At 42.4% G+C, this 23982-nt stretch overlaps 2 protein-coding genes across 2 annotated transcripts in view; one reads left to right on the forward strand and one right to left on the reverse strand.

Annotated features, from left to right (window-relative positions):
• Positions 1-9015: 9015 nt before the first annotated feature.
• Positions 9016-23635, reverse strand: MRPL23 (mitochondrial ribosomal protein L23). Its single transcript, XM_081935471.1, has 5 exons — positions 23516-23635; positions 20714-20836; positions 19622-19704; positions 17211-17284; positions 9016-10547 (listed from the first exon to the last, which is right to left on the reverse strand). Exons 1-5 carry the CDS (start codon positions 23530-23532, stop codon positions 10389-10391), a joined length of 456 nt encoding a protein of 151 aa, XP_081791597.1. The 5' UTR covers positions 23533-23635; the 3' UTR covers positions 9016-10388.
• The window catches only part of PRR33 (proline rich 33), a 92697-nt gene continuing 91160 nt past the window's right edge, over positions 22446-23982 (forward strand). Inside the window, exon 1 of the mRNA XM_081935459.1 lies at positions 22446-23468. The gene's annotated coding sequence lies outside the window, so the exon portion shown is untranslated. The remainder of the gene's footprint in view (positions 23469-23982) is intronic.

The following is a 23982-nucleotide window of genomic DNA, read 5'->3' on the forward strand; positions in this document are numbered from 1 at the left end:
CTAGGTTGCTTGAATGAGTACCTAACAATTAAATATTGGGTAGTAATTAAGCATGCTACAAATGCTGCAAAATAAGGATGGATGTGGTAGGGAAGGTGTAGCAGAAGAGAAGCAGCACTGATTTAAGTGCATGCTACTAATACTACTGTTGGAGGTCATTGCCCTAAACTTGTTGTCTACTCCAAATGTTTCTGCCCCATCAAATAACTTTTCTTTAGTCTGAAAGACGTATAAGCCTGGTGGATTATATAAGAGGAATTTCCCCCTCTCTCCATTTATAAAACTATACGCATTTCTGTCTCCCCTGTGTCACTCTTCCTGCCAATCCCCCCTCTTCAGTAAATCATTCCCATTACTTCAGTCAAAGCCTTAAAAATCAAATAATCAATCAATAAAGTCAGTTGTTTGGGAGCAATTATCTCCAATTGCCTCAGTAAGTGGTGGTTTCCTATCCCAGTTGGAAGACAGATTACCTGGTTAGAGGACAATCTAGAAAAGCCAAACTGTTGACTAGGGATGAGAAGAAAAATGCCAGAAGGCACCGGTGGCATAGCATAGCGCTGCCAAGAAAACAATATGGATGTAGAGTTAAATCTGCCTCTCGGACATTTTTATTTCTAGGTGTGAATGAGAGCCACTTCTTTCCATTTGAAATTTAAGGTTTTGTAAATTAAGCTCCCCCAATTTAGGGACAACTAACTATATCCTCTATCTTCCCTATTTCCATAAAAATCATATTTGGCTAAAGTCACCCTGGGTGAGAAGGAACATCTAGAGGAAGAGAGAGGGCAAGAGAAAATGGAATACAACTCTGAGGAAGCACCGCATTAGTAATATGCCTGAACCTTTGGTAGCAGGAAGTGTCACTAGATGGGCATTATGAATGAAGCAGAGGTCAAATCCAATGCTGGAGGGTAGGGATGGCCTTCCCATAGTTAACACGGGTGATTTGGTGTTGGAAGAATGTGCGATGCTGCTCATTATCACTGCAGAACACATTTTGGGCAGAGATAACATACCATATTTTAGAACATCTCAAGTGACTCTCCTATGGACAGCTGTTAGAAGTGTTGCTGACTCACAGTTAGCATCAGGGCAGAAAGGTGAAATAGTACCAAACCATTACGACAAAGGGTGAGATTAGTACAAAACCATGGCATTGTTCTGAAGACAACATTAGATAACCAATGGCTCAGTATGGAATTGAGGACACAGGTTTCCTAGGGCCTCCCCCGGCTCTATACTCCCTACAATAAGATTCCTACATATGAACTTGGGTGGGCAAATGTTACTCTCCTTGAATCAGTATTAGAGGGAGCAACAACATAGGGAGCAACACTGGGTTTTCTTTAAATAGCAAGAAACAAAAGTATGACATCTTGTACATTTTGTGTCTCTTACCTGTTGGAATACCTTTCTCCAAGCGCATTGCTGAAATCTCTGTGCTTGATCTATGCTTCTTTTCAACAAAATATAGGCCAGGCTGTGAATACCCATATTTTGTTTACTAGAAAAAGCCTTGCTAAACTCCAGAGCCTTAGCAAATTGACTTAATCCTGCAGTTTCGTGAAGCTTGAAGCCTCCAAACAAACCAGACAGTGAAGCAGAGAATAGCCAGTCATGCAACTTCCCTATGGACCTGGTGGCTTTAGGTCCTAGGCCAAAAGAACGTTGGTCTTACCTGAACGTGTCTTTTCTGGGGGGGGGAGAGGGAGCGGTCACATGCGGGTATTCTCAAAGCCTGATTGGTCCAAAGACTGAGAGCAAACTCTTAAATATTCCCGCCTTCCCATTCTTGCCCAGTTTCCTCGAAGGCAAACACCAGAACTGAAAAACAATAAACACAAACACAACCCGGGCACAAAACCACCCGGCCCTCCCCTGGGCTCACCACCAAGTAACAGGGCGGGTTGCGACCGCTCCCTCTCCCCCCCACAAAAGACAAGTTCAGGTAAGACCAACGTTCTTTTTCCAGTGGGGGAGAGGGAGCGGTCACATGCGGGACATACCCAAGCTCGGTCCCAGGGAGGGAAAAAAACCAACAACTACGGCCCAAGGGGAGGATCCGCTACCACCCTCTGTAGGACCCTTCGGCCAAACGACGCCTCCGCCGAGGCAAACGAGTCCAGCCGATAATGCCTGATGAAGGGAGTCGGGGATGCCCAAGTTGCCGCCCTACAAATATCCTCAAAAGGGGCCCTAGTGGCCCACGCTGCCGTGGTTGCCGCACTTCTAGTGGAATGGGCCATTATGCCCGAGGGAACGGGCTGACTCGACGCCTCATAGGCCTCCACTATGGCCTGTCTCAACCAACGGCCAATGGTCGCTGAGGACACCCTGGTCCCCAGCGTCCGAGGTTGGAAGGAGACAAATAACACCTCCGACCTACGGATCCCCGCGGTCCGTCGGAGGTAGATGCGCAGAGCGCGACACACTTCTAAACGGTGCCAAAGCCTCTCCCTATCAGTGGAAGGACCCGGACAAAAGTCCGGCAGGATGACCTCCTGTGCCCTGTGAAAGGGAGTGTTCACCTTCGGGAGGAAGGTAGGATCAAGACGAACTACTACCCTATCCTGGTGAAAATGGCAAAGGTCCTCCTTGGATGAAAGAGCGCCCATCTCTGAGATGCGCCTGGCCGAAGTAATTGCTACCAGAAAAACAACCTTAAGAGACAGAAGTCTGAGATGAACAGAATGAAGCGGTTCGAATGGGGAACCCGTCAGGGCCCGGAGTACCAGCGGTAAATCCCAAGAGGGAAACCGATGAATAAGCGCAGGCCGGAGGTTAGCCGGCCCTTTCAGAAAGTGCTTGATCAGAGGAACCTGAGAAAGGGAGGAAGACCCCCCACACCCCAAAACGGAAGACAGAGCCGCGACCTGCCGGCCCAGGGTGTTAACCGCCAACCCCTTTTCTAGACCCCCTTGCAGGAAGTCCAGAACTTGCAGAATGGTCGCCCCCTCAGGGGAAACCCCGAGCGGCACGCACCACCTGACGAAGGATGCCCAGGTGGAATTATAAATCCTGGTGGTCGACGGGCGCCTAGCCGCCTCAATGGTGTGAATGACACCGGAAGACAGGCTAGCCGCCCTCAAAAGTCTCCGTTCAATAATCAGGCGGCTAGATGGAGCCATTGGGACTCCGGGTGAAGAAGGGCCCCCTGCCGCAGAACCACCTCCTCCTGTGGAATCCTCTATGGCGGGGCCACCGAGAGCTGGACGAGGTCCACGAACCAAGGCCTCCTGGGCCAATAGGGGGCCACCACGATGACCAGAGCATTCTCCGCCATCACCTTCCTGATGGTCCCTGGGACCAGGGGAATTGGAGGGAAGGCATAGAGAAGGCCCGCCGGCCACCTGCTCCGTGCCCTCCACAGACTGGGTTTGATACCGGGAGAAGAAGTGCGGCAGCTGCGAATTCGCCGGGGTAGCAAACAGATCCACCAGAGGAGTGCCGAATCTCTGGCAGACTCTCTGAAACAAGGCCGGGTGAAGCTGCCACTCGCCGTTGTTCAGAGTCGCTCGGCTCAACCAGTCCGCCTGGTGATTTGCCAGGCCGGAGATGTGTTCTGAGACCAAAGATGCCAGGTGTCTCTCTGCCCAGGCGCCGAGCCTGAGAGCCTCCAACCAGAGAGCCCGGGAATGGGTCCCCCCCCTGACGGTTTATGTGGGCCTTGGCGGCCACATTGGAGCACATGATGGCCCTCCACTGAGGTCCGGAAATGCTGCAAGGCTAGACGTGCCACCTTTAACTCCAACCAATTTATATTGTGTCGGAGATCCGAGGCTGTCCACCTGTCTGGGCTAGGCGGGAGCCCGCCAGGGCCCCCCAATCGAAGAGACTCGCATCTGTGGTCACTGACACCCTCTCCAGCTCCCAGAAGGAACAACCCCTCTGTACTGCCGGGGACATCCACCACCTGAGGGAGGCTCGAACCCCCACAGAAGGGCGTAGAAGCCAAAGGGAATGGCTCAGCCGTCCCTTCTGGAACGGAATGAGTTCCCACTGAAGAGGCCAGCTGTCGCAGACTTTTCTGCCGGTCCTGGGAAAGCCTGACCACCCCTGACTCGGAATCTATGAGTGTCCCCAGGTGAAGAATGCGCCTGGAGGGGAGAGGTGACTCTTTGGGAAGTTGACTGAAAACCCCAAAGACTGAAGACACTGGATGGTGCGTCGTAGGTCCGAGACCGCCTGAGGCAGCGAACCTGCTTGGACCAGGACATCGTCCAGGTAGCATTGGAGTCTCACCGGAATGGATCGGAGGTGAGCTGCCAATGCCGCCAGAACCTTCGTGAAAGTCCAGGGGGCCGACGCCAGCCCAAAGGGAAGTGCCCTGTACTGGTAGTGGCAGTTCTCGTGGGAGAACCTTAGGAACCTGCGGTGAGCTGGGTGGTTGGGAATATGAAGGTAGGCCTCCGTCAGATCTACTGACGCCAAGAAGTCCCCCTTCCTGATGCCCTGAAGGATAGACTTGAGGGAGGACATCTTGAAGCGCCTGTACACCAGATATTGGTTCAGACGCTTGAGGTCTAGAATGGCTCTCCAGCCCCCCGAACTCTTCGGGACCACGAACAGATTGGAATAGTGGCCCCGACCCCGCTCCGGCGGGGGAATGGCCTCCACCGCCCGAATGTCGAGCAGGTGAAGAATCGCCTGATCCATCAGGTGACGGCGCTCCAGGCTCCGGGACGGAGGGAACGACCTGAAGAGATCTGGGGGGATGGAGAGAAACTCTAACCTGAGGCCTAGATGAACTGTGGATCTGACCCAAGGGTCTGACGTAATCGCGTCCCAGTGATCCGCATAATGGGATAGGCGGCCGCCTATGGGACGACTCGGGTTCGAATCATTTCCCTCTGCGGAAGGGACGACCGCCGCCGCCTCGAAAGGGCCGCTGGGACTGCTGCTGATACCGGTTCCGGTCCTGGTAGGACGACCTAGAGAACTGCCTGTCTGACCTAAAAGAAGAGAAACGCTGATCACGGTCATAGTTAGAACCCCTATAAGACTGTCTATGATAGGGGTGAGTCCTAGTCTCGGATTTCTTGTCCTTGGATGGCAGGACTTTCTTTTTATCTTTATTCTCGACCAAGATGGGATCGAGGGCCTCCCCAAACAAGTTTGGGCCCTTGAAGGGAGCAGCCGCCAAATCCCACTTGGCCTTGTTATCCATCTGCCAATTGCGAAGCCACAACAGATGGCGTGAGGTGACTGAGGTGGCCAGAACGCTAGACGCAAACTTAACCGTGTCCAGGGTCGTGTCCACAGAAAACTGTGAGGCAGCCAAGATCTTAGTGAGATCCTGGTGGATCCGCTCATCCTGGATCGGGATGCGATCCTGGAGTTGGCGAAGCCACATAACCATGGTGCGGTTGAAGTATGACGCCGACGCCGCAGATTTAATGGCTCAGGCCGTGGCATTGAAATTCTTACGCAAGGTAAGCTCTGCGCGCTTATCCTCGGGCTTTAACTTGTCGGCCGCATCCCCGGATACCACCGGGGAAGAAGAAACCAGAGTAGCTACAGGGGTGTCAATGATAGGCAAATGAATGGCCTGTGCAAAGGCCTGTTCCACATTATAAAATCTGCGATCATTGCTCCCCGGATTAGAGAAATTAGATGGCCGGGGCCACTGGTTGGTGAGTACCTCCATAAACAAAGGAGGAGCTGGAATTTCCTCCTTGTTAGTGGCCGTGTTGGAAAACATGGCCATATCGGGGTCCCTAGGAGGAGGCACAGTGGGATCCCCAGTCCCAATTTTCCTAGTCTTCCTAGCCTTGTTCAGAAGTGTCTTGAACATGGCTGGAGGAAAAAGGCCTGAGGAGCGAGGAGAATCAGGGGGCGCTCCATCCTCATCCTCCGAAAACCCCATGTCCTGGAGGTTCTCTTCCCCCAAGATGACCCCTCACTAACCAGGGAGGGGGAGGGAGCCCTATAATGAAACCGGCCTGAACCCCCCTTTGACTTGGAGGAGTGAGAGCCCTTATCACGCTGGGCAATGCCCCGTGATATGGCAGAAGCAATGAGCTTTTGAATCCCTACAGGGAGATTCTCCAAATCATCCATTTCCTTATCAGAATACCTGGGACCACGTGGTGCCAACCAATGGACATAACGGTGGTCCCCAGAGATACCCTCTAGGGGGATCCTCAGAGCTACCCCTCCCCGACCCTGGGGAAACCGAAGGAGAACAACGCTCCCTTCGCCTAGAATGGCTCGTGACCTGGCAGGGGAAGCCGAAGGAAAGGAAGGGCTGAACCCTCTGGGAGAGGAACGTGCCGAAGCAAGCCTGAGTGGAGATCTGGATCTGCTGGAGGAAATAGGCCCAGCAGCCCTGGCCTGTGGTTCAGCCCTGGCAAATGTCTTTTCCAAGGCCTTGTGCCTCCTTGGCTTCCTCCCTTGTAGTGGTCCTTGAAGGCCGACTAGAGGCCAAGGGCCTGGCTGGGGCCTCCCTGGGCCCAGACACCTGCCCCAGCTCTCCACTCCCCGCCAAAGGGGCCTCCACCTGACCCTGGGGGATTTCCGACCCCTCCTCCATCGCCCCACTTACGTGTCCTGAAGCTCGGGGCGATGAAATTAGGCCTCTGTAGGTCCCGCCGGAACCTGGGCCCGAAAGAGCTGCCAGTAGATCAGGGCCTGCCAGTCTAGGCCTCCGCAAAATGGCTGCCTAGGCCGAGGCCTAGCTCTGCGCATGTGGCTCCAGCCTCAAAATGGCCACCGGGTGAAACCGCACGCTGGCGCTGATCTCAAAACGCCGCGGAAAAGCCCTTCGTCCCCTCAGGAGATCCGGGGCCAAGGCAGCCTCCTAAAACCTCCTGGGGCCCCGCGCAGCAATGCGCACTCCCCCGCCGAGGCCTCGTGCCTCGCAACCTTAATAACAAGCGCGGCAGCTGCCCGGAGCCTCTCGCGCGCACTCCAGCAATTAAACAAAAAACGGCTGTCCCCAGACGCAGCCAGGAGGCCCGGGCTCACTCACCAGAACTCCAGGCCCGCGGAGGGGAGGAAGATTGCCCCACGAGGGCCCCCCCAAACCGCCTGAGGCAGAAAGGACTGTCCCTTTGGGCCGCAGCTGATTCAATTTGGAATTTAACTTGAATTTAGTTACCGATTAAACCAAATTAACAATCCAATTTCCAAGAAATTTTTTTTTAAAGAGATACCTTTTCCTAAACAACCAATCTTAACAGTGCTTGGACCAATAGACTGAGAGGAAACTGGGCAAGAATGGGAAGGCAGGAGTATTTAAGAGTTTGCTCTCAGTCTTTGGACCAGTCAGGCTTTGAGAATACACGCATGTGACCGCTCCCTCCCCCACTGAAAAAGAGGCTAGGTAATTGCCAAGACGAACAGGCTCAGATCTCTAGCTTCACTGCTAGCAGAAACCAGACCTTTAGAACATGTTTCTCCCTGGCTAGCACAAGAATAAGAGTACCCTCTTAAGGTAGTGTGTTTAGTGATGCCAGAGGAAAAAGTGGGCCATCTCTAAGAGGATCTGCTGTAGGGTTATGTTGTGGCCCAGCAGTGGCCGGCTGAGCTGTTGGTGGACTCTGACAGCTCAGACCATTGTGGGACTGCTCTGGAGGATGAGAAAGACTCTGGAGGGTGTTTGGAGTCAGAGCAGGAACTAGAAAGGCCTGTTGGCCACCAGGTGGCATCTGAGTCAGGGAGCAGTGAAGAGGAACAGAGGGAGGTTGTCCCTGATCTGCCTGTGCATAGAGCTGAGAGGAGAAAGGAACAGCTGTGGAGAAGATGTCATAGAAGGAAGTAAGGACAGCTGGCTAAGGTTGTGGCCCCCCCAAAGAATTTATAGGTGGAGCGACGGGAGGGGAATCTTTGCAGGAAACAACAGTCCATTTTACTAGCCGTTGAGAAAGCATTCAGTAAATCTAATCTTGGTTTCTTGAAGATAGTGTTCTAGGCTCCTAGCCAAGAGGTGGTTTTATCTCTGTAATTAGTCGTGGCAGACAGCCAAGCCTGTGTCTGCCTATTTATTAGAATCACGGGACAAGAACAGGTTAGCATCTGAATACTAAACATGTGTGTGTAAAATGCAAACTTTCCCAAAGTTAAGAAATAGGAATTGTCTCTCTCAGTAGAACTTACAAGCAGTCCATTTTAGAGTGAGGAGTGACTTGGCCCTCTATTCCTTTTCCCTGTTTTAAATGTCTGTTCAGTACATTGTTGAGCAGGAGGAATTATTAACCTGCTTAAATTTCCTCTGACAGTTCTTTTGCAGCATGTACTTTTGGCATACTTAAAATGGATTAATCTGGTTTCTACCTATCCTCTTCGGTCAATAAATCACTCGTTTACTGTAGGAAGAACATTACTAAAGCAGCCAATTAACTCATACCTGAACAACCATTTGTGGAAACAACTCTCAAAAGACCAAGCTGAGTTTTTCCTGAAGGTTAGCCCCTTACCTCAGTCTCCAGGCCAGTTGTCACCCACTCATTGTCAGCTTAAGGCTGATGTCAGTTGCAAATTGGCTGAAGTTTCAGCCTGCATCACTCCAGTGGCATAAGCTACTGCTTCCATCCCAGTCATTACACCACTGGAGTGATGCACACTGGAAGCCTGCCAGTCTGTAGCATCATCTGAACTAGAGACAGATCCAGCCACCAGTCTCCATGGACCATCTTTCAAATAGCCATGAAAGGCTAATAAAATTTGCCAGAATTTGACAGCTTGCGCTAGTCTTGAGATCCATGAACCCACGCACACACACAGGATAATGAATAGATGCAATTGCATCTATTCATTATCCTGTATATGTGTGTGTGTGTGGTTCAACCTAACTAAAGCGATTTGCTTGTACAGTGTTGTAGCTGTATCTCTGACTATCTTTGTCCTGAAAGCATTATTTGCTGTTAAAAGTCCGTGAGTTCAATTCAATGTATATGAGTTGTATTTTCTTATTATGGGCAAGGAACTGGTAGGCAGATGCAAGTACGTACTCATTATGTGTAATAAGCATTGGTAATATTATTGCAGTGTTCAAATTCTATAGAGTGAACGTAGAATATTATTTTGGTTTATTGATCATTGACAAACACAGTACTGGGGCAGCAGTCATTACTGTTAACATGCCACAATTTAAGCATTTTGTTTTGCTTAACAGGGAAAACAAACTAGTACAAACAAGAACAGAAATCCACCAAAAAGCAAGATTTTGTGGGCTAAAATATACTCATGCTTATTAGCCAGAGTGTACTAGAACTGGGTAAAAATTGTTGTTTCTTTTACAGGATTAAAAAAAAATCAATATATATGTATTTTAAAACTCATGCCCTTGATCTACATTTCGGTACATTGGATGGCATGTAGTAGTCAATAGTTAAATAGGGATGTCGGCAACAAAATTTAGGCAGGTTTGAAGTTTCAAAGTTGTAGGTTTGTTTTTGGAGTTATTGTTCTAAAAAAGTTGAAAAGAGGAAATTTCATAGATCTCCCTCCCTTACATCAAAAACACGTAACTCAAATTTTTGTACAGACTGTGGACACTGAGCTAAGTAAGATCAATAGAGTTATGTTCATTTGCATAGAAAAATTCCTTGGAAATGTTTTCAGAAAGTAAATTGATTTGAAGTTTTGTTGCAGCCCACATCTAAATTCAGCGCAGCACTTGTCTACCTCGTGTGATCCCTGAAGTGAAAATCAGGGAACAATGAGATTGGTTCCAAGCTTCTATTGTTTCCTATTGCCAGATTGCTCAAAACATTTAAAGTTTTGTTCTGTCTAGCTATAGCCAACTCCGAACATTTTGAGTGGGCTACTTTCCCCTGAATTTTAGAAATGACCGTTTTCCATTTCTATACACCCATATTCTCTAGAGATGGAGCCAACAAATAAAGAACATAGGCCGACAATGGCTTTTACTGGATGAGATTCAGTTGGAATACGTATGTTTTGAGAACTTTAGGCTCAAAGAACACATTATACCATTTCTACCTCCAAACCAATACTCTGTTAATATGAGAAGAATCATATTCCATCTCACACTCCAAGGGTATTACCCCAAAGCAGTTCAAAGATTTAGCCTGTCTCATTTTAGTCGTAACCAGATAATTCCAACTCTTAATACCTTGATCGCTACAATACCCATGTAGATATTGTCCAATGGTTTAATGAAGAACAGATACAAGTAAGTCTTCCTTGCTTCCAAACATGAATATGAACTACAGTTGAAGCTGATGAACTTGTCCCACACTTGCCACCTTCTTTGTCTAGAGCTCTTCGTTTTTTACCAAAATAACTGCTGCACAAAATAGGGATTAAATATATTTGTAAAGGTCTTACAAACACAATGGCTTTAAAAAAGCAAGTCTAAGAGTGAATGAAAAGTGTTCCTATCCCTCCAAGGTCCCCAACCTAAAACAGCAGATCTTCTATCAATGCCAGAACCAGTTAGGAACATCTCCACGTTTAAGATCATTAATTTTCTTCTGTTTCTCTTTTTCAACTCTGCTCGCAATTTCTTCAGAAGACTCAGGCTCAGGAGCTTTGTCCTCTGGAAACAAGTTTGGAAACTGGAAAGTCTGTCCTTCAGCCTAAAGATAGAAAACAACTGTTTAATCATGTGTTCCAATAGTATCTGTTTCTTCAGATAATCGTGGGAAATTTCAGCTAGTCCAGAAAAAAAAAGATGCATAATATTATCCTTTACTCTATCAGTCTTCCTGCCAAGGGACTCATAGTAACTGACTCAACTTCACTCAGTAAACATATGGATAAGCAGAGTTTCTAACCCAAGTCACCTCTGCTATAGTCCAAAATCCTAAATAGTATATCACATTACTTTTTCTGGTTCTGTACTTCTCAGTTAACAGGCAAATATCCATTGCTAATTCAATAAACTCACAGTTACATTGGAAACACAATCACTAATGAAATAGAGTGCAAGAATTTGTTGTACCACTTGAAAAAAACCCAAGTCAATTAAGAAGCTGATCACATTAAACACTGGGTGGGAGGGGCACTTTTACAAGTTTATAAGTCTTGATCTCAACTCCTGGTGACTATGTAGACAAGTCCATGCAGTTTTCTAGGTAACAGTTCTGGAAGCGGTTTTCCATTACCTTCTTCCTAGGGCTGAGAATGAGTAACCGTCCCAAAGACATTCAACTGATTTAGTGCCTATACCTAAGGCAAGAACAGAAGTCCAGTTTCTTCATGTTGGTCTAGCACCTTAATCTTTAGGCCACCCTTGCTCTCAATTAAAAACCAGAATATTAATTTTTAGCCAAAATTACAATCAGAAAAGCACAGTTGTCAGTTGTAGCAGCTGTGACTGCAGGAGTCCACGAGAAGGTCTTCAACTGTCTCAGAATGCATGATTTTCTTCCATATAATTGCAAAGAAAAGTCCAACAGTAACTTAACTCTATATGCACCACATTACTGGAGACAAGACAAGACAATGGAAGGGCACACACACCTAAGGGCTTCACAAAGAACAGATAGGCATAGCGGATTGCATAGAAAATACGGAAAGAAGATGGAAAGGGAAAGCCATGCATTAGAATGGTACACATTTATATGCAGATTTCTTTGCTTGGCTCAGATTCTTTGTCTACGATGGTAACTATAAAAATATTATCAACTAAATTGCTATTAAAATGCATATATTAAGCACAACTCTGAGTAGTTCAAGTCAGTGGTGAAATTCAATTTTTTTTTTACTACCGGTTCTGTGGGTGTGGCTTAGTGGGCATGGCAGGTGAAGGATACTGCAAAATCCCCATTCTCTCCCCACTCCTGTGGGAAGGATATTGCAAAATCTCCATTCCTACCCCACTCCTGGGATCAGCCAAGGGTGGTATTTTCCGGTTCTCCAAACCACCCAAAATTTCCACTGCCAGTTCTCCAAAACCTGCCAACCTGCTGAATTTCACCCCTGGTTCAACTTTATTTCTCTAGCTTCTGTCAATAAAACAGAAAATGCCGTGTGCATGCCTCAAAGCATGGGTCATGCCTATTTAGTGTCTGCATAAAGAAAATATACTAAACAGGACTGTATAAATAATATGATTTAAAAATGGATTTGTGAAGTTATGTAATGCCTGAAAGGCAGCATTAAATTTTTTAGCAGTCATTCTTCATAATGAAGAGCGTCAATGCCAACGCAGAGCATTGCCACAGACTCAACGTCTCCCATTTGGAAAACAATAATCTACTGACCTTTTAGCTTTTATTTAGCAGCAGGAACCTATTATTCAAGAACAGCATTTTATTCTGTTGACATTATCTATTTTTCCATATTGTCTGCAGTGTTGACAATCTTGTTGAAATCAACTCTTGTCAGCTTTCCATTCTTTTCAAGTAGAAGACTAAGACTAATAAAAGTATCAGACAATAGTGTGGCACAGAAAGATGTGTTATAAAAATAATAATGTCTGGAGCTATTTTGGAAGGTATTTTCCAGAATACCTTAACAGCTTTTGGCCATCACTAAAGGACTAAAAAAAGAACTAAAAATCAGCACATAAACTTAAGACTATAAGAGCACCCTTTAAAATCAAAACTTTACTCACAAATGAACTAGGTTTTGCCAACCAATCCTAGTCTTCAGCTATTAATCCGAACCTATGAGCAAACCAATTGGACTCACAAAAGTGCAGCTATAACTTTCAATTTTGCTTGCTGGTATGCATTAACAAGCATCCTATTTCTTCTTGGATTCACTGAACATGAACAATTGGTTCCACTCCTTTCCAGTACCATAACTCTCCAGAAAGATTTTCAGCATCAGCAGGAGACTGAACACCCCTTCTAATGCTGTGATTAAAGTGACCAGAACCTCAATGTACAACATTGGGGCACAATTCAAAGTTCTACTTGGACCCAGGTAGTATACTCCTTCCAGAATGACAACTATTCAATGCCACCACTGTGGTTTGCAAAAAGTCATTTCCACAATATGTCATCAATGAGGGAAAACTAGGCAATGTTTGCTCTCAAACATTCTTTCTAAAGTGGGAGCAGGGTCGGGGGTGGGTCATCTATTGAAATCAAAGCCTGGGTATTTTCCAGGAGCAATATATTAGTTGTTGTTTGGTTCTTTGTTTGAAGGCACTTATTGAACTGGCACTTATTGGCTGGAAAAAAAAAGGGTTTTGTTTTATTATTTGAATATGGTTGTTGTTCGCATTACTTTGAACAGGATCCGCCAGGATAGAGACTTTTTTTTTTAAAAAAATACTAAAACAACAAATATAACTCCAAAGACAGCACTGGAAACCCATCAGGTAATGTTTGTATGGTTGCCACCTGCATGTTATACTTCCATGTATAACATCATCATCGACTGATGTTGCTACGCATACTAGGGTTTGGCTTGCTGCCAAGGTGAGAACTGAGAGGCCTTGTCTATGATAGACACAGCCCTTCTGTCCAAAAAGGAAGGATATGGCCTACAAAGATGAGCCATGGTTCTTGTCCTTGCACTTCTCTTCTACCGTTTGTCACATTTGTCACTACATTACTAAAGCAAATGGCTCAGAGTGGAGGTGGCTATCCCACCTTCTGATTTTATTTTAAGGCAATGGAGGAAGATTCAGACACAATGGATACAAGCTCTCGAAGAAAAGGCTCACAGATGCCATTTCAAGGCTGGTCAAAACTAAATATTGAGCAGAAATCAATCTCTATCTGGAACCTTTTAATAAACAAGAGTCAGTGCAGACAATTTGGCTCTTTCCATCCCTTGTTTTGCCGAGAAATGCTGATCTTGGCTGGCAGCCAGAAAGGATTTGAAACCGCCAAGCTATTACATTGAACTCTCAAAACTGAAAGCTTTATAAATCCTCCACAATACCAAGCAGTAATTTTGCACTGGTTTGACTCTTGCATGCTGAAAGCTTTATGAAAAATAGTTACTGTGCATGTTCAGTAGTTAGTATATTTTGACCGTTCTACACCTTGAACCATATCTCCAGGAATAACTGTGCCATAAAAGTCTTTTAACTCATTTGAAGTCACATCCGAGTATCTGTAATAGGTTCAATTATTTGGCTTAGTAAGGAAAATGGCTAATGGCCCCTTGCTGATAAGCTGTTTTAGCATACATTGTAGCACAACACTTCATAAAAGAAAGAAATTGTAGGCTCCAAATAAATTAAATTCTGCTCAACTTGTTCTTGGGGATATTGTCACATCTGTCAAGTGGTCACTACCACAGGTTCCATATAGCCATTGAGGAAGCACATTTATGGAACTTCGCAATAATCTGGTTAATATAAATGACTGGCCCCCAATTAGGGGGAAAAATGATTTTCAGACTTTCTAACAGAAGCGATTATTGACTCTGCAAACAAGCAGAAACAAGAACATAATTTTCAAGGCACAGAAACAATTTTAATAGTAATGAAGAAGTTGGTTCTAACTTTTAAAATAGGAAATACAAGGAGTAGTTCTGTTTTATAACCATGGTTACAAAATGTTTTCTCCCGAGGAGGAGGGGAGAAGCACATAAAGAACAAACTGAAACTACAGAAGGTGATACTGACCACAAGCAATAATTTGAGGTCATTTGCAATGGCAGACAAATGCTATCTGAACTAAGGAGGGGAAAACCCTACCCTCATCTGCCAAGTTTGGGGTATGAGAGGAAAAAGTCCTCTGTCTTCAAGGTAACCTGGATTGCTACATATATGTATTAGTTCTCCTTCCATCCATACAGCTATGTATTATATGTTGTCCAAACATCAGCGTTTTCATCTTCTAACACTTGAATGCAATGATTAATGTGTGCATATTATATTGCATATGTTGGCCTGGAAATCAGAAGCTGATGACTTCCAGAGTAGAGAAACGTAACTGCTGCTTTCAAGACAAAACAGTATTTCTCAGATACCTAAGAATGCCAACTCTCGAGAAACTAACGCAAGGAAGAATAATGCTGCCACCTATTGACTATTAAAGAAAGCCAACATTAAAAAAAAAAAAATCTTTTCCAAACAGATTGCTTTCTTACAAAATTACCTGGAACTTGCCATAAACATGAACTCACTTAAGCCATGGATTTGTTTGTGCCAATATAAGGGTGAACCAGAGGTTGAATTAAGGCAAAACAAGGCAGATATTTAAATGATCAGCAGGTATGCAGGAATCTAAAATTAAAGCCTCTTAATTCACCTATGTAAATAAAGTCTCGATAAGCCTGCTGAATTATGATAACCATTTCAGCGTAGAAGTGAAAGGCACATCAAAGAATAAGTATAATATTTTTCTTCCCATATTTAATGGAATACTGAATTAAGGACAGATCAGCTACAAAACTGAAATAGGAACCCCACAGAATTAGCTATAACTATAAACAACTCTTAGAAGATATTATTGGTCAAATACTTTCCAGTCTGGAGCAGATAACAGTCAGTGTTTAGAATAAGATCAAAATCAACTTAAAAGTATTATATAGGTAAGGCTACATTTGTTAAGACTGAAGAAACATTCCATTGGTCTACAGGCAGTTAAAAGTAGATACAAGTCATTTCCAAGATCAGCTATTCTCACTAGCATGCACGGCAAATTCTGAAGAATAATAAAGATGCCAAAAACAAAACACACACACACACAAAACAAATATGGAGTCCTGTTACACCCACCCTTCAGAGTGACAAGCCAAGAGCCAAAAACATAAAGTCAGTTTAGGTTTAGGCATGTAAGTAAAAACATTTTAAAGTGGGAATGGGGGAAGAGACATGTGTAGGCCCTGCCCCTGTCTCAAGTCCAGAAAAATGGAGGCACTCAGCCAGACTGAATTTCGGAGAAACTCAAAAATCCCAATGCTTTTTATCTATTTCTTTCTGATGCAGCCTTTGAAGGAAGATGGAGTTAGCAGTGGACGACTGATTTTACAATAAGCATTATCCAAAAACAAATGAGAGACAGAAAGCAGATACAAATATTATTAGTGACAATAGGAATAACTTTGATTGTTCTCCTGCTCAAAAATGGGTGGGTGTCTCAGTCACTGCTTATAAAATAACAGAACATACTCAGGGGCCGGTTAGACATATTGAATCTATGATATGCAACATTAAGAGAACAGAGCAGAGGAATCAGTAATTGGATATAGTTTTGATTGTTATTTTTTTTACTGCAGAAAAAGCTGCTATTTGAACAGTGTGGTGGGGAAAGAAATCAATCTAATGTGCAGCTTAATGAGATCCATCAAGGACCTAAAATAGAGCATTACTATATCTCTTCTACCTGATTTTCTAATTTTATATTAAGTGACAAGAATATCCCTGGGCCATTAAAAAAAAACCCCATCTCCCGGCTACTTCTAGGAAATAAAAAGTAGTGGTAACCCAGTGGTTTGTTTTCAACTTTACCCATCTATCCAGAAAAAAGGGGGAAAGGTAAAGAGTGAATTCTATAAGCAGGAAGGGAGCAATTGGTAACCAAGTCACTGGGTTACCCTTTGGGGCAATCCAGTGACTTGGATTACGTGCTTCTGCAAAAAGCTATGGCATTTTATGAGCAGGAAAGTCTCCCCGCAACAGCCAGCTTATCAGAACGCCCACAGCAAGCTTACAAAAATCTAAACATGCCCATTAACCTCAAAAGTGTTGGCTTCTCTTATATTCTACCATACAATTAACCAACAAAACCCTCCGTGTATTTACCTCAACTATTTTCAATCTATAGGATTTGCTCTCTTTTGGCCCAGATGCTCTGAGAGGTAATGGGGGAAATAAGGTTGACTTTTATCATTTTTGTCTAGGAACTTACGGCAAATCTATATATTTTCAATCAGAGAATTTCACAATATCTTATCCTAAGTGCTAAAGCCCAGTTTAGTTATGTAATGTGGATTGTTCATGAAGCTTTTCAAAAGAAATCTTCACAGGGGCTTTTACCAATGCCACATATGCCAACTAATATAAAACTGAACATTTTAATATTGATAGGCTAAGTATCCAATGACAGCATTCTGATTCTTACTCCTTCAGCAGCTTGTCATTCCAAGTAATTGCTAGGATTTTTTTCAAGTAGCAGTTTCGCCTTCAAAGAACTTAAGAGCAGATCCCTCAGACCAGACTGGCTGAAATTTGCATACTGTTTCCCCAGGGTTCAATTGCTTTTCAATACCCTTTAGAAAAACAATGTCTTCATAACAGAATTTTGAAACCCATAAATAATTGACTCAACTAAAATCTACCACAAGTCCCTCACTTTCCCAGCTTCCAAACAGATGCATTTACTCACCAGCTGTACATAGGCGACCTTGTAGTCTGGCTTCTTGATGCGTCTATTTTTGTCATCCCTCTGTTTGTTTGAGCCTATTAAATAGACCAACATATTGACTTACCAAAAGCTAATGGTTCCTTTTCCTTACCCTTTCAGTTAGAGAAAACAGGAATCATATTTACGTGATGTCTAGAAAGGAGCCTGTGGCTACTCCTAAGTGGGTAAACTCTTCTCTCAGAGCAGAAGTATTTAGGACTGGCGCATTAATCATGCAGCAATTTTACTGCTCACAAGTTACTGAATCTCATACTCACTCATTATAGTTGTCTTGACAAAGAAACAAGAGTACTTCAAGGTTGAACAATCCCAGTTTCTTGCATTTCTTTTCAAAGTATTTTGTTTCTAGTTCCCAGATCATCCTTACTTTTCTTCTCTGAATCAATGTCCTTATTTCTCCTCAATCACTTTTTCTAAATTTGTCTCAATTTCTTACAATACGCAAGTATGTTTTCTGTTCCAGAATAGAAAGTGCTTGGAATAGAACCTGCTATGGAGGTGGGACCTCAAAGGATTAGATGAGGAATTTTTTCCTTCTTGTGATTTAGAAACCATCCTTTTAATCATGCAACTTTCTATTTAGTTTTGTATAAATGTTGTAATTTGTGTAATGTATTGCAATGTTTAATTGTTGTAAGCCACCCAGCATTATGCATTTACGATGGGTGGTTATATAAATGATAAGTTATTAATACAAATATCAACTTCTGTGGCAGCCCACTCAATATGTTTGATGAGCTCTGAGAATATTTTCAAAGTAGCCTATGATTAAATATTGCTAATCAGAAAGCCATGAGCTACATCGTCCAATAATTTGCTGAAATCAATATATAATACATCTACAGAATTCATACAATCAGCATTCCTACTGTAAGTGATGTCATTATGTTTCTTCTTTCTTTCCTATCAGCTTTAGAATTGGCACCTATACTAAGTAATGATCTAAAGTTCCGTTTCCTACTACCCTCTCTGGTTTTTTAAAATAAGAGTTAATATTTGTCTTCTTCCCATTATCTAGCATTTCACCCATTCTCCAGGATTTCTCAAATATAACACACAAAGATTCAACCATCTCAATAATATGTCCCTTAACCATCCTATGATGCAATTCACTTAGCTCTGGAGATTTAAATTCATTATTTCTTTTAGCCTTACATTTCAATCCTACCTCTTTATCCTATCCTTCACCATTTTCAGGTGAAATACAGATCCTCTGTTTAGAGAACACTGAGCCAAATTAAGAATACATCAACAGCGCTCCCCCATCTCCATGCTGTAGCCTTGTTATTGCTGTCTTAGTCCCGGTTAGCATTTTGCCGTTTTTGTGAAGTAGTTACTACCTTTTCTTTTATTTTGAACATATCTAAATGAGCCTTTCTTGTTACATTCATCAGCCTCAATTCGTTCAGAACTTTTGCTTTATTGACAGCAGTTTTTCAGTTGCGGATTGCCTATATTTTTCCTTTATAATTATTATTTTTGTTTATTATCAGCATGTATCCTTTTTTCAGATCCCCCATAAACTCTTTGTGTTCTGACATTTGCTTCTTTTGCTGTCCTCGCTCCTTTAATTTGCTTGTAATTGTGGCTTTATAAACTCTCACCCGCTATAAAACAACTTTTTCTATCACTGTTCCAAATGAAAAAAAAGCATTTCTTTAGAGTTCAAGATATGTGTTGAATTACAATAAGTGTTTTTTAGTTTTCTTCAATATCAAAAATTCCAATTTTACACAGTCACTTTCTCCCATCATTTTATATATCACCAATTATATCACTAACTTTGTTGTAGACTAATATCAAGTCCATGGTAGTCAATCCTTTTGTGCTTTCTTCCATTCTGTGATTGAAACAGCTGACAGCAAAACAAGTAATACATTTTCTAGAAGGCCTATGTCTGACACAGTTTAACTCTCCATTTCCTCTGTATTTTTTATTTATTTCTATTATGTGTGTTCCTTTTCACTAGACTATATCCTTTAGCTACTTTGTTCTACAGATGTACTTTCTTAACTCAAATGTGCTGGATTTAATCTGCAATTCTGCCTTGCAGAAACCCAACTGGGTTTGAGTCTTTTCATCCTAAAGTATTATATGAAGTGAAATAACTTACCTAAGAAGGTTAAATCAAGTATCCGTTTGGACTAGAACAACACTTTTTAAAAATTAATATAATCTCAGATTTGATTCTCGTAAAAACAAAGAAATGACACGTCCCAATTCATGCAAGAATTGACTATTTTGCAAAGAATTGACTAAATTGCACTAATCAACAGGCTGCAATTGTTTCTTTAAATATTTAGTAAACAAAAAGTATGTGAAAGAGAGCTTGTCAATCATGAATAATCAATGTTCTTCAGTTGAAGACTCACCAAACTGTATCCTGGTCCGTACAGCAGCTACTGGCACATTATATATTTTTTCAAGGTACTCTTTCATTTCTACTCTTGTCATGCTGTAACGAAAGCAAGCAAACAGTTGGAGCACAATAGGGAACAATGTCGGAATATTAATTTCAGTAAGTGTAATGTTATTCAGCATCCCTGTCTTTGAAAAAAGCATCCTAATATATTGGGAAACTATTTTATTAACAATGTGAAAGCTAAGAAAGCTCAAGCCAGACAAGAGAAAGGATCTTATTATGCAGGTCCCACAGATAGACAGGAATTGTTAACCATGAGGTTACATTCTCCCGAGAGAGTCTTCTGAGATTTCTGCTGGAACTCAAACTAAGAATTGAATGGAGCAACCTTGATGAAGTAAGTCCAGTTAGTAACTTTTGATCACCATTGTAGGGACAGACGGGGTTGCACTATTTGAACGTTTCACTTTGGCAAGGTATAAAATGCATAAAATGTACATTTTGTACAAAAAACCTCAAATCTTACAGTAGTGCTGGGGTCTGTGAAACACAGAAGAGTCTTCGCTGACACTTTTAGAATCAGTTATGTAATAATGCAGCATGGTGTGTTTACAGGGCTTTTCTAGGAAATAAATACATGGGAAAAAGTGAACTCTTATTTAAGTATAAAAAAAAATAGAGAAAAACTCCCAGGCACTTAAATATTTATAAAATATGCAATTCTGATCTGCTTCCAGGTTCAATCTGGAAAATGTTTACTATAGATCAGTGTTTCTCAACCTCAGCATCTAGGGAGAGAAAGAGACTATTTCAGAATTCTCCCAAGTCTCTATCTGATCCAAAAGAAAATAATCAATCCAGTGAGATATGGACGGGGAAGTGTAAGAACCATCACCCATTATAAGAACTTGTCAGAGTTGTGGAACAGCCTACAGGGAACTCAGTGTACACAAAGATGAACAAGCAAACTGGCTCCAGTTGTTACTGATAACTTTGCATAATATACTTGCTTCACCATTATCTTTGAGAAACTGGATAACATTATTCCGAATAGTTTAACTCAAGAAGAAACATGTTATCTTCTTCAAATGTATGTACTTACTCCATGGGGATGCGGAACTGTACTGTATCTTCTGGCAGTGGGCGGCCAGGCCTCACCAGGGTCAAGAAGTAATCTGTCCGGAAAATTCTTGTTGGAGGATTTCCTAACTGATAAAGCGGATAACTACGGACAAAGAAAATAAATATTTCTGAGAACTATGGAATTCTTGTAAATGTAAAGCATGTGGAGAATGTAAAATCTGACTAGAAATTTTCTTTAATATAAGGAGTATTTTTGTCTTATGCGTACATGGCTAAAGAAAGAAAGCAATAAAAATTAATCTTCTATGTTTTCAACAATTATCTCAAATCTAAATACAGCTGTATTAGGCTTTCTAATCGATGGTATATAGCAGAATAAAGCAAAGAATAAAATCAATAATAAAATAAAGCCGTAAGAAATTAATCCTTCATTCAGAACTTTCAATGTTAGTGTAATATTTCAGATATTAAAGTGGCATACATGTACATATTTATATACTTATTAGCAAATTATTATTATATTAGTAAATTATTATAATTAAACTAAATGTTCAGAGGCTTTTTTGCCCTAGAAACAATTGCATCATCACTATTCCCATATGTTCCAGAAGACTATTTGGACAATCCCTTAAGAAGAAAACAGTTACACTATTTCTTGTGTAAACAGTTACTGAGAACAAAATACCATATGAACTTATAGATAGCAGAATAATTATGAAAGCTGCAATCTTATGTTAAAAGCAGGTACTGTATATTTCATTTACGGGAAATATTATGGCTATCATACTAGATGCAAACAATGTAAGAGCGGGAACAAACAACTGAAGCAAACAGGTAAATAATAATTATAATAATAAAGCAAATGAGGAAAATAATAAAGGACAATAAAACACCAGAATAATTTTATACTTTGAACACCTAAAACTCTAGAACTACTTCAAATATTATAAAAATTTGTACAAATAATGTTCCCTAGGAATTAAAAGGGATTTGTATATGCCTTATGATATATAGTTTCACCATTTGTATAAAACATTGTACATGTTTTTTCCAGTAATAAGCCTTCCCATGTCAGCTGCCATGATGCAATAATGAAAGTCTTTTTAAAATGACACGTGAGCATTTCTAATGTGAAGCAAAAATTTTGGACAGGGAAGCACTTACGAAAGAGAGGTAAGTCATTAAGATAGTTAATAAATTTCACAGACAATGAACAGGAAACATGCAAACTTCCAAGGTATGCCGAGCTACCAAGGAAAAGAAATCTAATAGCAAAATTACTTCATTAGAACCAGTGTGGAATTAATATCTTAGTAAGAAGGTCAGGATATATATGCAAGAATCGGAGAACATAAAGCTAAAAGTAATATAATTAAGCATATTCCTACAGTTCTGTGAAATACATTTCTGATTCTGTAGTATATGCAGATAACCCTACAGAAAGTCAAGAGTTATTGAAATAAATGTAGGAGAAAAAGAACAGCAGGATGCAAGAGAAACTCTTTGCAATATTATTTTTATTCAAACTTTCTACCTACAGGTAAAACAATCATGGGCAAAACATCAAGAGGTATCTCCTCTTTCTAAAACTAAAACCTATGACTTATGCTAAATATTAATGGGTATTGAAGTTGCACCTAAAAACAGTCCATTTTTAGATTATCATTAATAAAACTTTCCTGACCATTGTTATAAATTGTTTAACTGAGTCTTCCTGCAAATTTAAACCATATACCTCCAATAAGTAACCACATTCACATCTATATAGGGTCTGGCTTCACTGTAATATGTAAACATGAAGTAAAAATGAACTGTCACCGATGTGTTTAAATTTGATTTAAATTTGAAATTTGAGATTCATCCTAGAGAAGAGGCAATGGGAAGCTTAATAAGCTCATTTCAATGGATACTTGGATAATAAAGTTCAGACTAAAGCAAGAATTTTATGGGTGTGCATGTAACAAATAGCTATGAAAGTTATACACCAAGAAAGAAGTACTTGCCTTCTGAATTATGGATTTAAGAGATGAATACTAAGAGTACTTACAAACAGCAAGGAAATAAAATCAGTTTGGGGTGAAATAAAGACTGATTGCTCCTTTGAGAGGACCATCAGCAACTAAAACCGAGCACACTTTTGAGCATGTGATGGGAGTTTATTTTGGACACCAAACCTCTATTATGCTTGGCAAGGTTGATAAAAGTATAAGAAGAGGAATCCAATCGTGTAGACGGACAGCATGAAATGAATTACTGAAATGTCCTTGGAAGAGCTGCAAATTAAACATGTGACTAGAAACAGATTGAAACGGTGGACATTTGTCCAGTCACATGGAATCAAACCAAGGCGATGCCATTTAATAACCACTAAGCATCAGTATTACATTGTTTTTTTAAAAAAAAACATTATACCACCGAGGTATGGTGGTATAGGAGGGAATGATGCAAAAGAAAAAAGAAAGAAAAGAAAGAAACCCACTCCCTCTCTTTCTCTCTCATTTGAAAACAAGGGAAGCCGAACACGTGAGGAGGCGTTACGCGTGCTTTGCAAAGCACCTCCTGGAATAGGGCACTCCACAAAACTAGCACTTCCAGTTTCGAAATGTTTTAGATCCCGCGGCGACCGGCGACCTTACAACTTGCAAAGAAGCTTCTATGAAAAGCGGAGGCAGGAGGCGACCCTGGGAAGGCTCGCTCTGCAGATGGGGAGCCCAGGAGAACCCGCCAGCGGGACCCAAGGACGGGACTGTCCCGCGCTCAGCTGAGCTGCCAAGGTCAGGGAGAGCCCGGGACTGGGTGGGGAAGGGGGGGGGTTACTCACAAAGCCCGCCGAGCCATGACTCCCACTTGGCCCCGCCAGAGCGCTCATCCGCTGCGGAAGAGCGGAAGAACATCCGGGGAAAGAAGACCGTATAGAGGTAGGAAAGGCAAGACTCGCGACACCAAGGCGCGGCAAGCTTGAACTCGGTAGTTTTTTAGACGCTCTTTTTCAGTTCGCCGAGAAAGCGGAGAGAGGCGGCAGGAAGCTGCAAAGCCGGCATTCGCGTTTCCATCGTAAATGAAGGCGGTGGCGGCATTAATTCTTCCTACCAAGCCTAAACCATCCCCGAAGAAAAAAGTTTAAAAATCTCGGGTTGGACTCGCATGTGTCGAAGGATATTTCTCTTAAGATTTTGATCTGCAATTCTAAGAGAGCCCAGTGTAGGGGAGGGACGGAGGGGGAGAGAGAGAGAGATGAGAGAGAGAGATATTAGAGAGAGAGAGAGATGATAGATAGATGATGATGAT

The sequence above is a fragment of the Natrix helvetica genome (genome assembly GCF_964273705.1).
Source record: "Natrix helvetica genome assembly, chromosome: 1".
NCBI classification, from domain to species: Eukaryota; Metazoa; Chordata; class Lepidosauria; order Squamata; family Natricidae; genus Natrix; species Natrix helvetica.

Coding starts and splice junctions, on each gene's coding strand:
- MRPL23 (XM_081935471.1), bottom strand. Junction 19,705..20,713: donor CAGTTCCGCATCCCCATGGA/GTAAGTACATAC, acceptor CTTTCGTTACAG/CATGACAAGAGTAGAAATGA. Junction 10,548..17,210: donor AGGTCGCCTATGTACAGCTG/GTGAGTAAATGC, acceptor TTCTATCTTTAG/GCTGAAGGACAGACTTTCCA.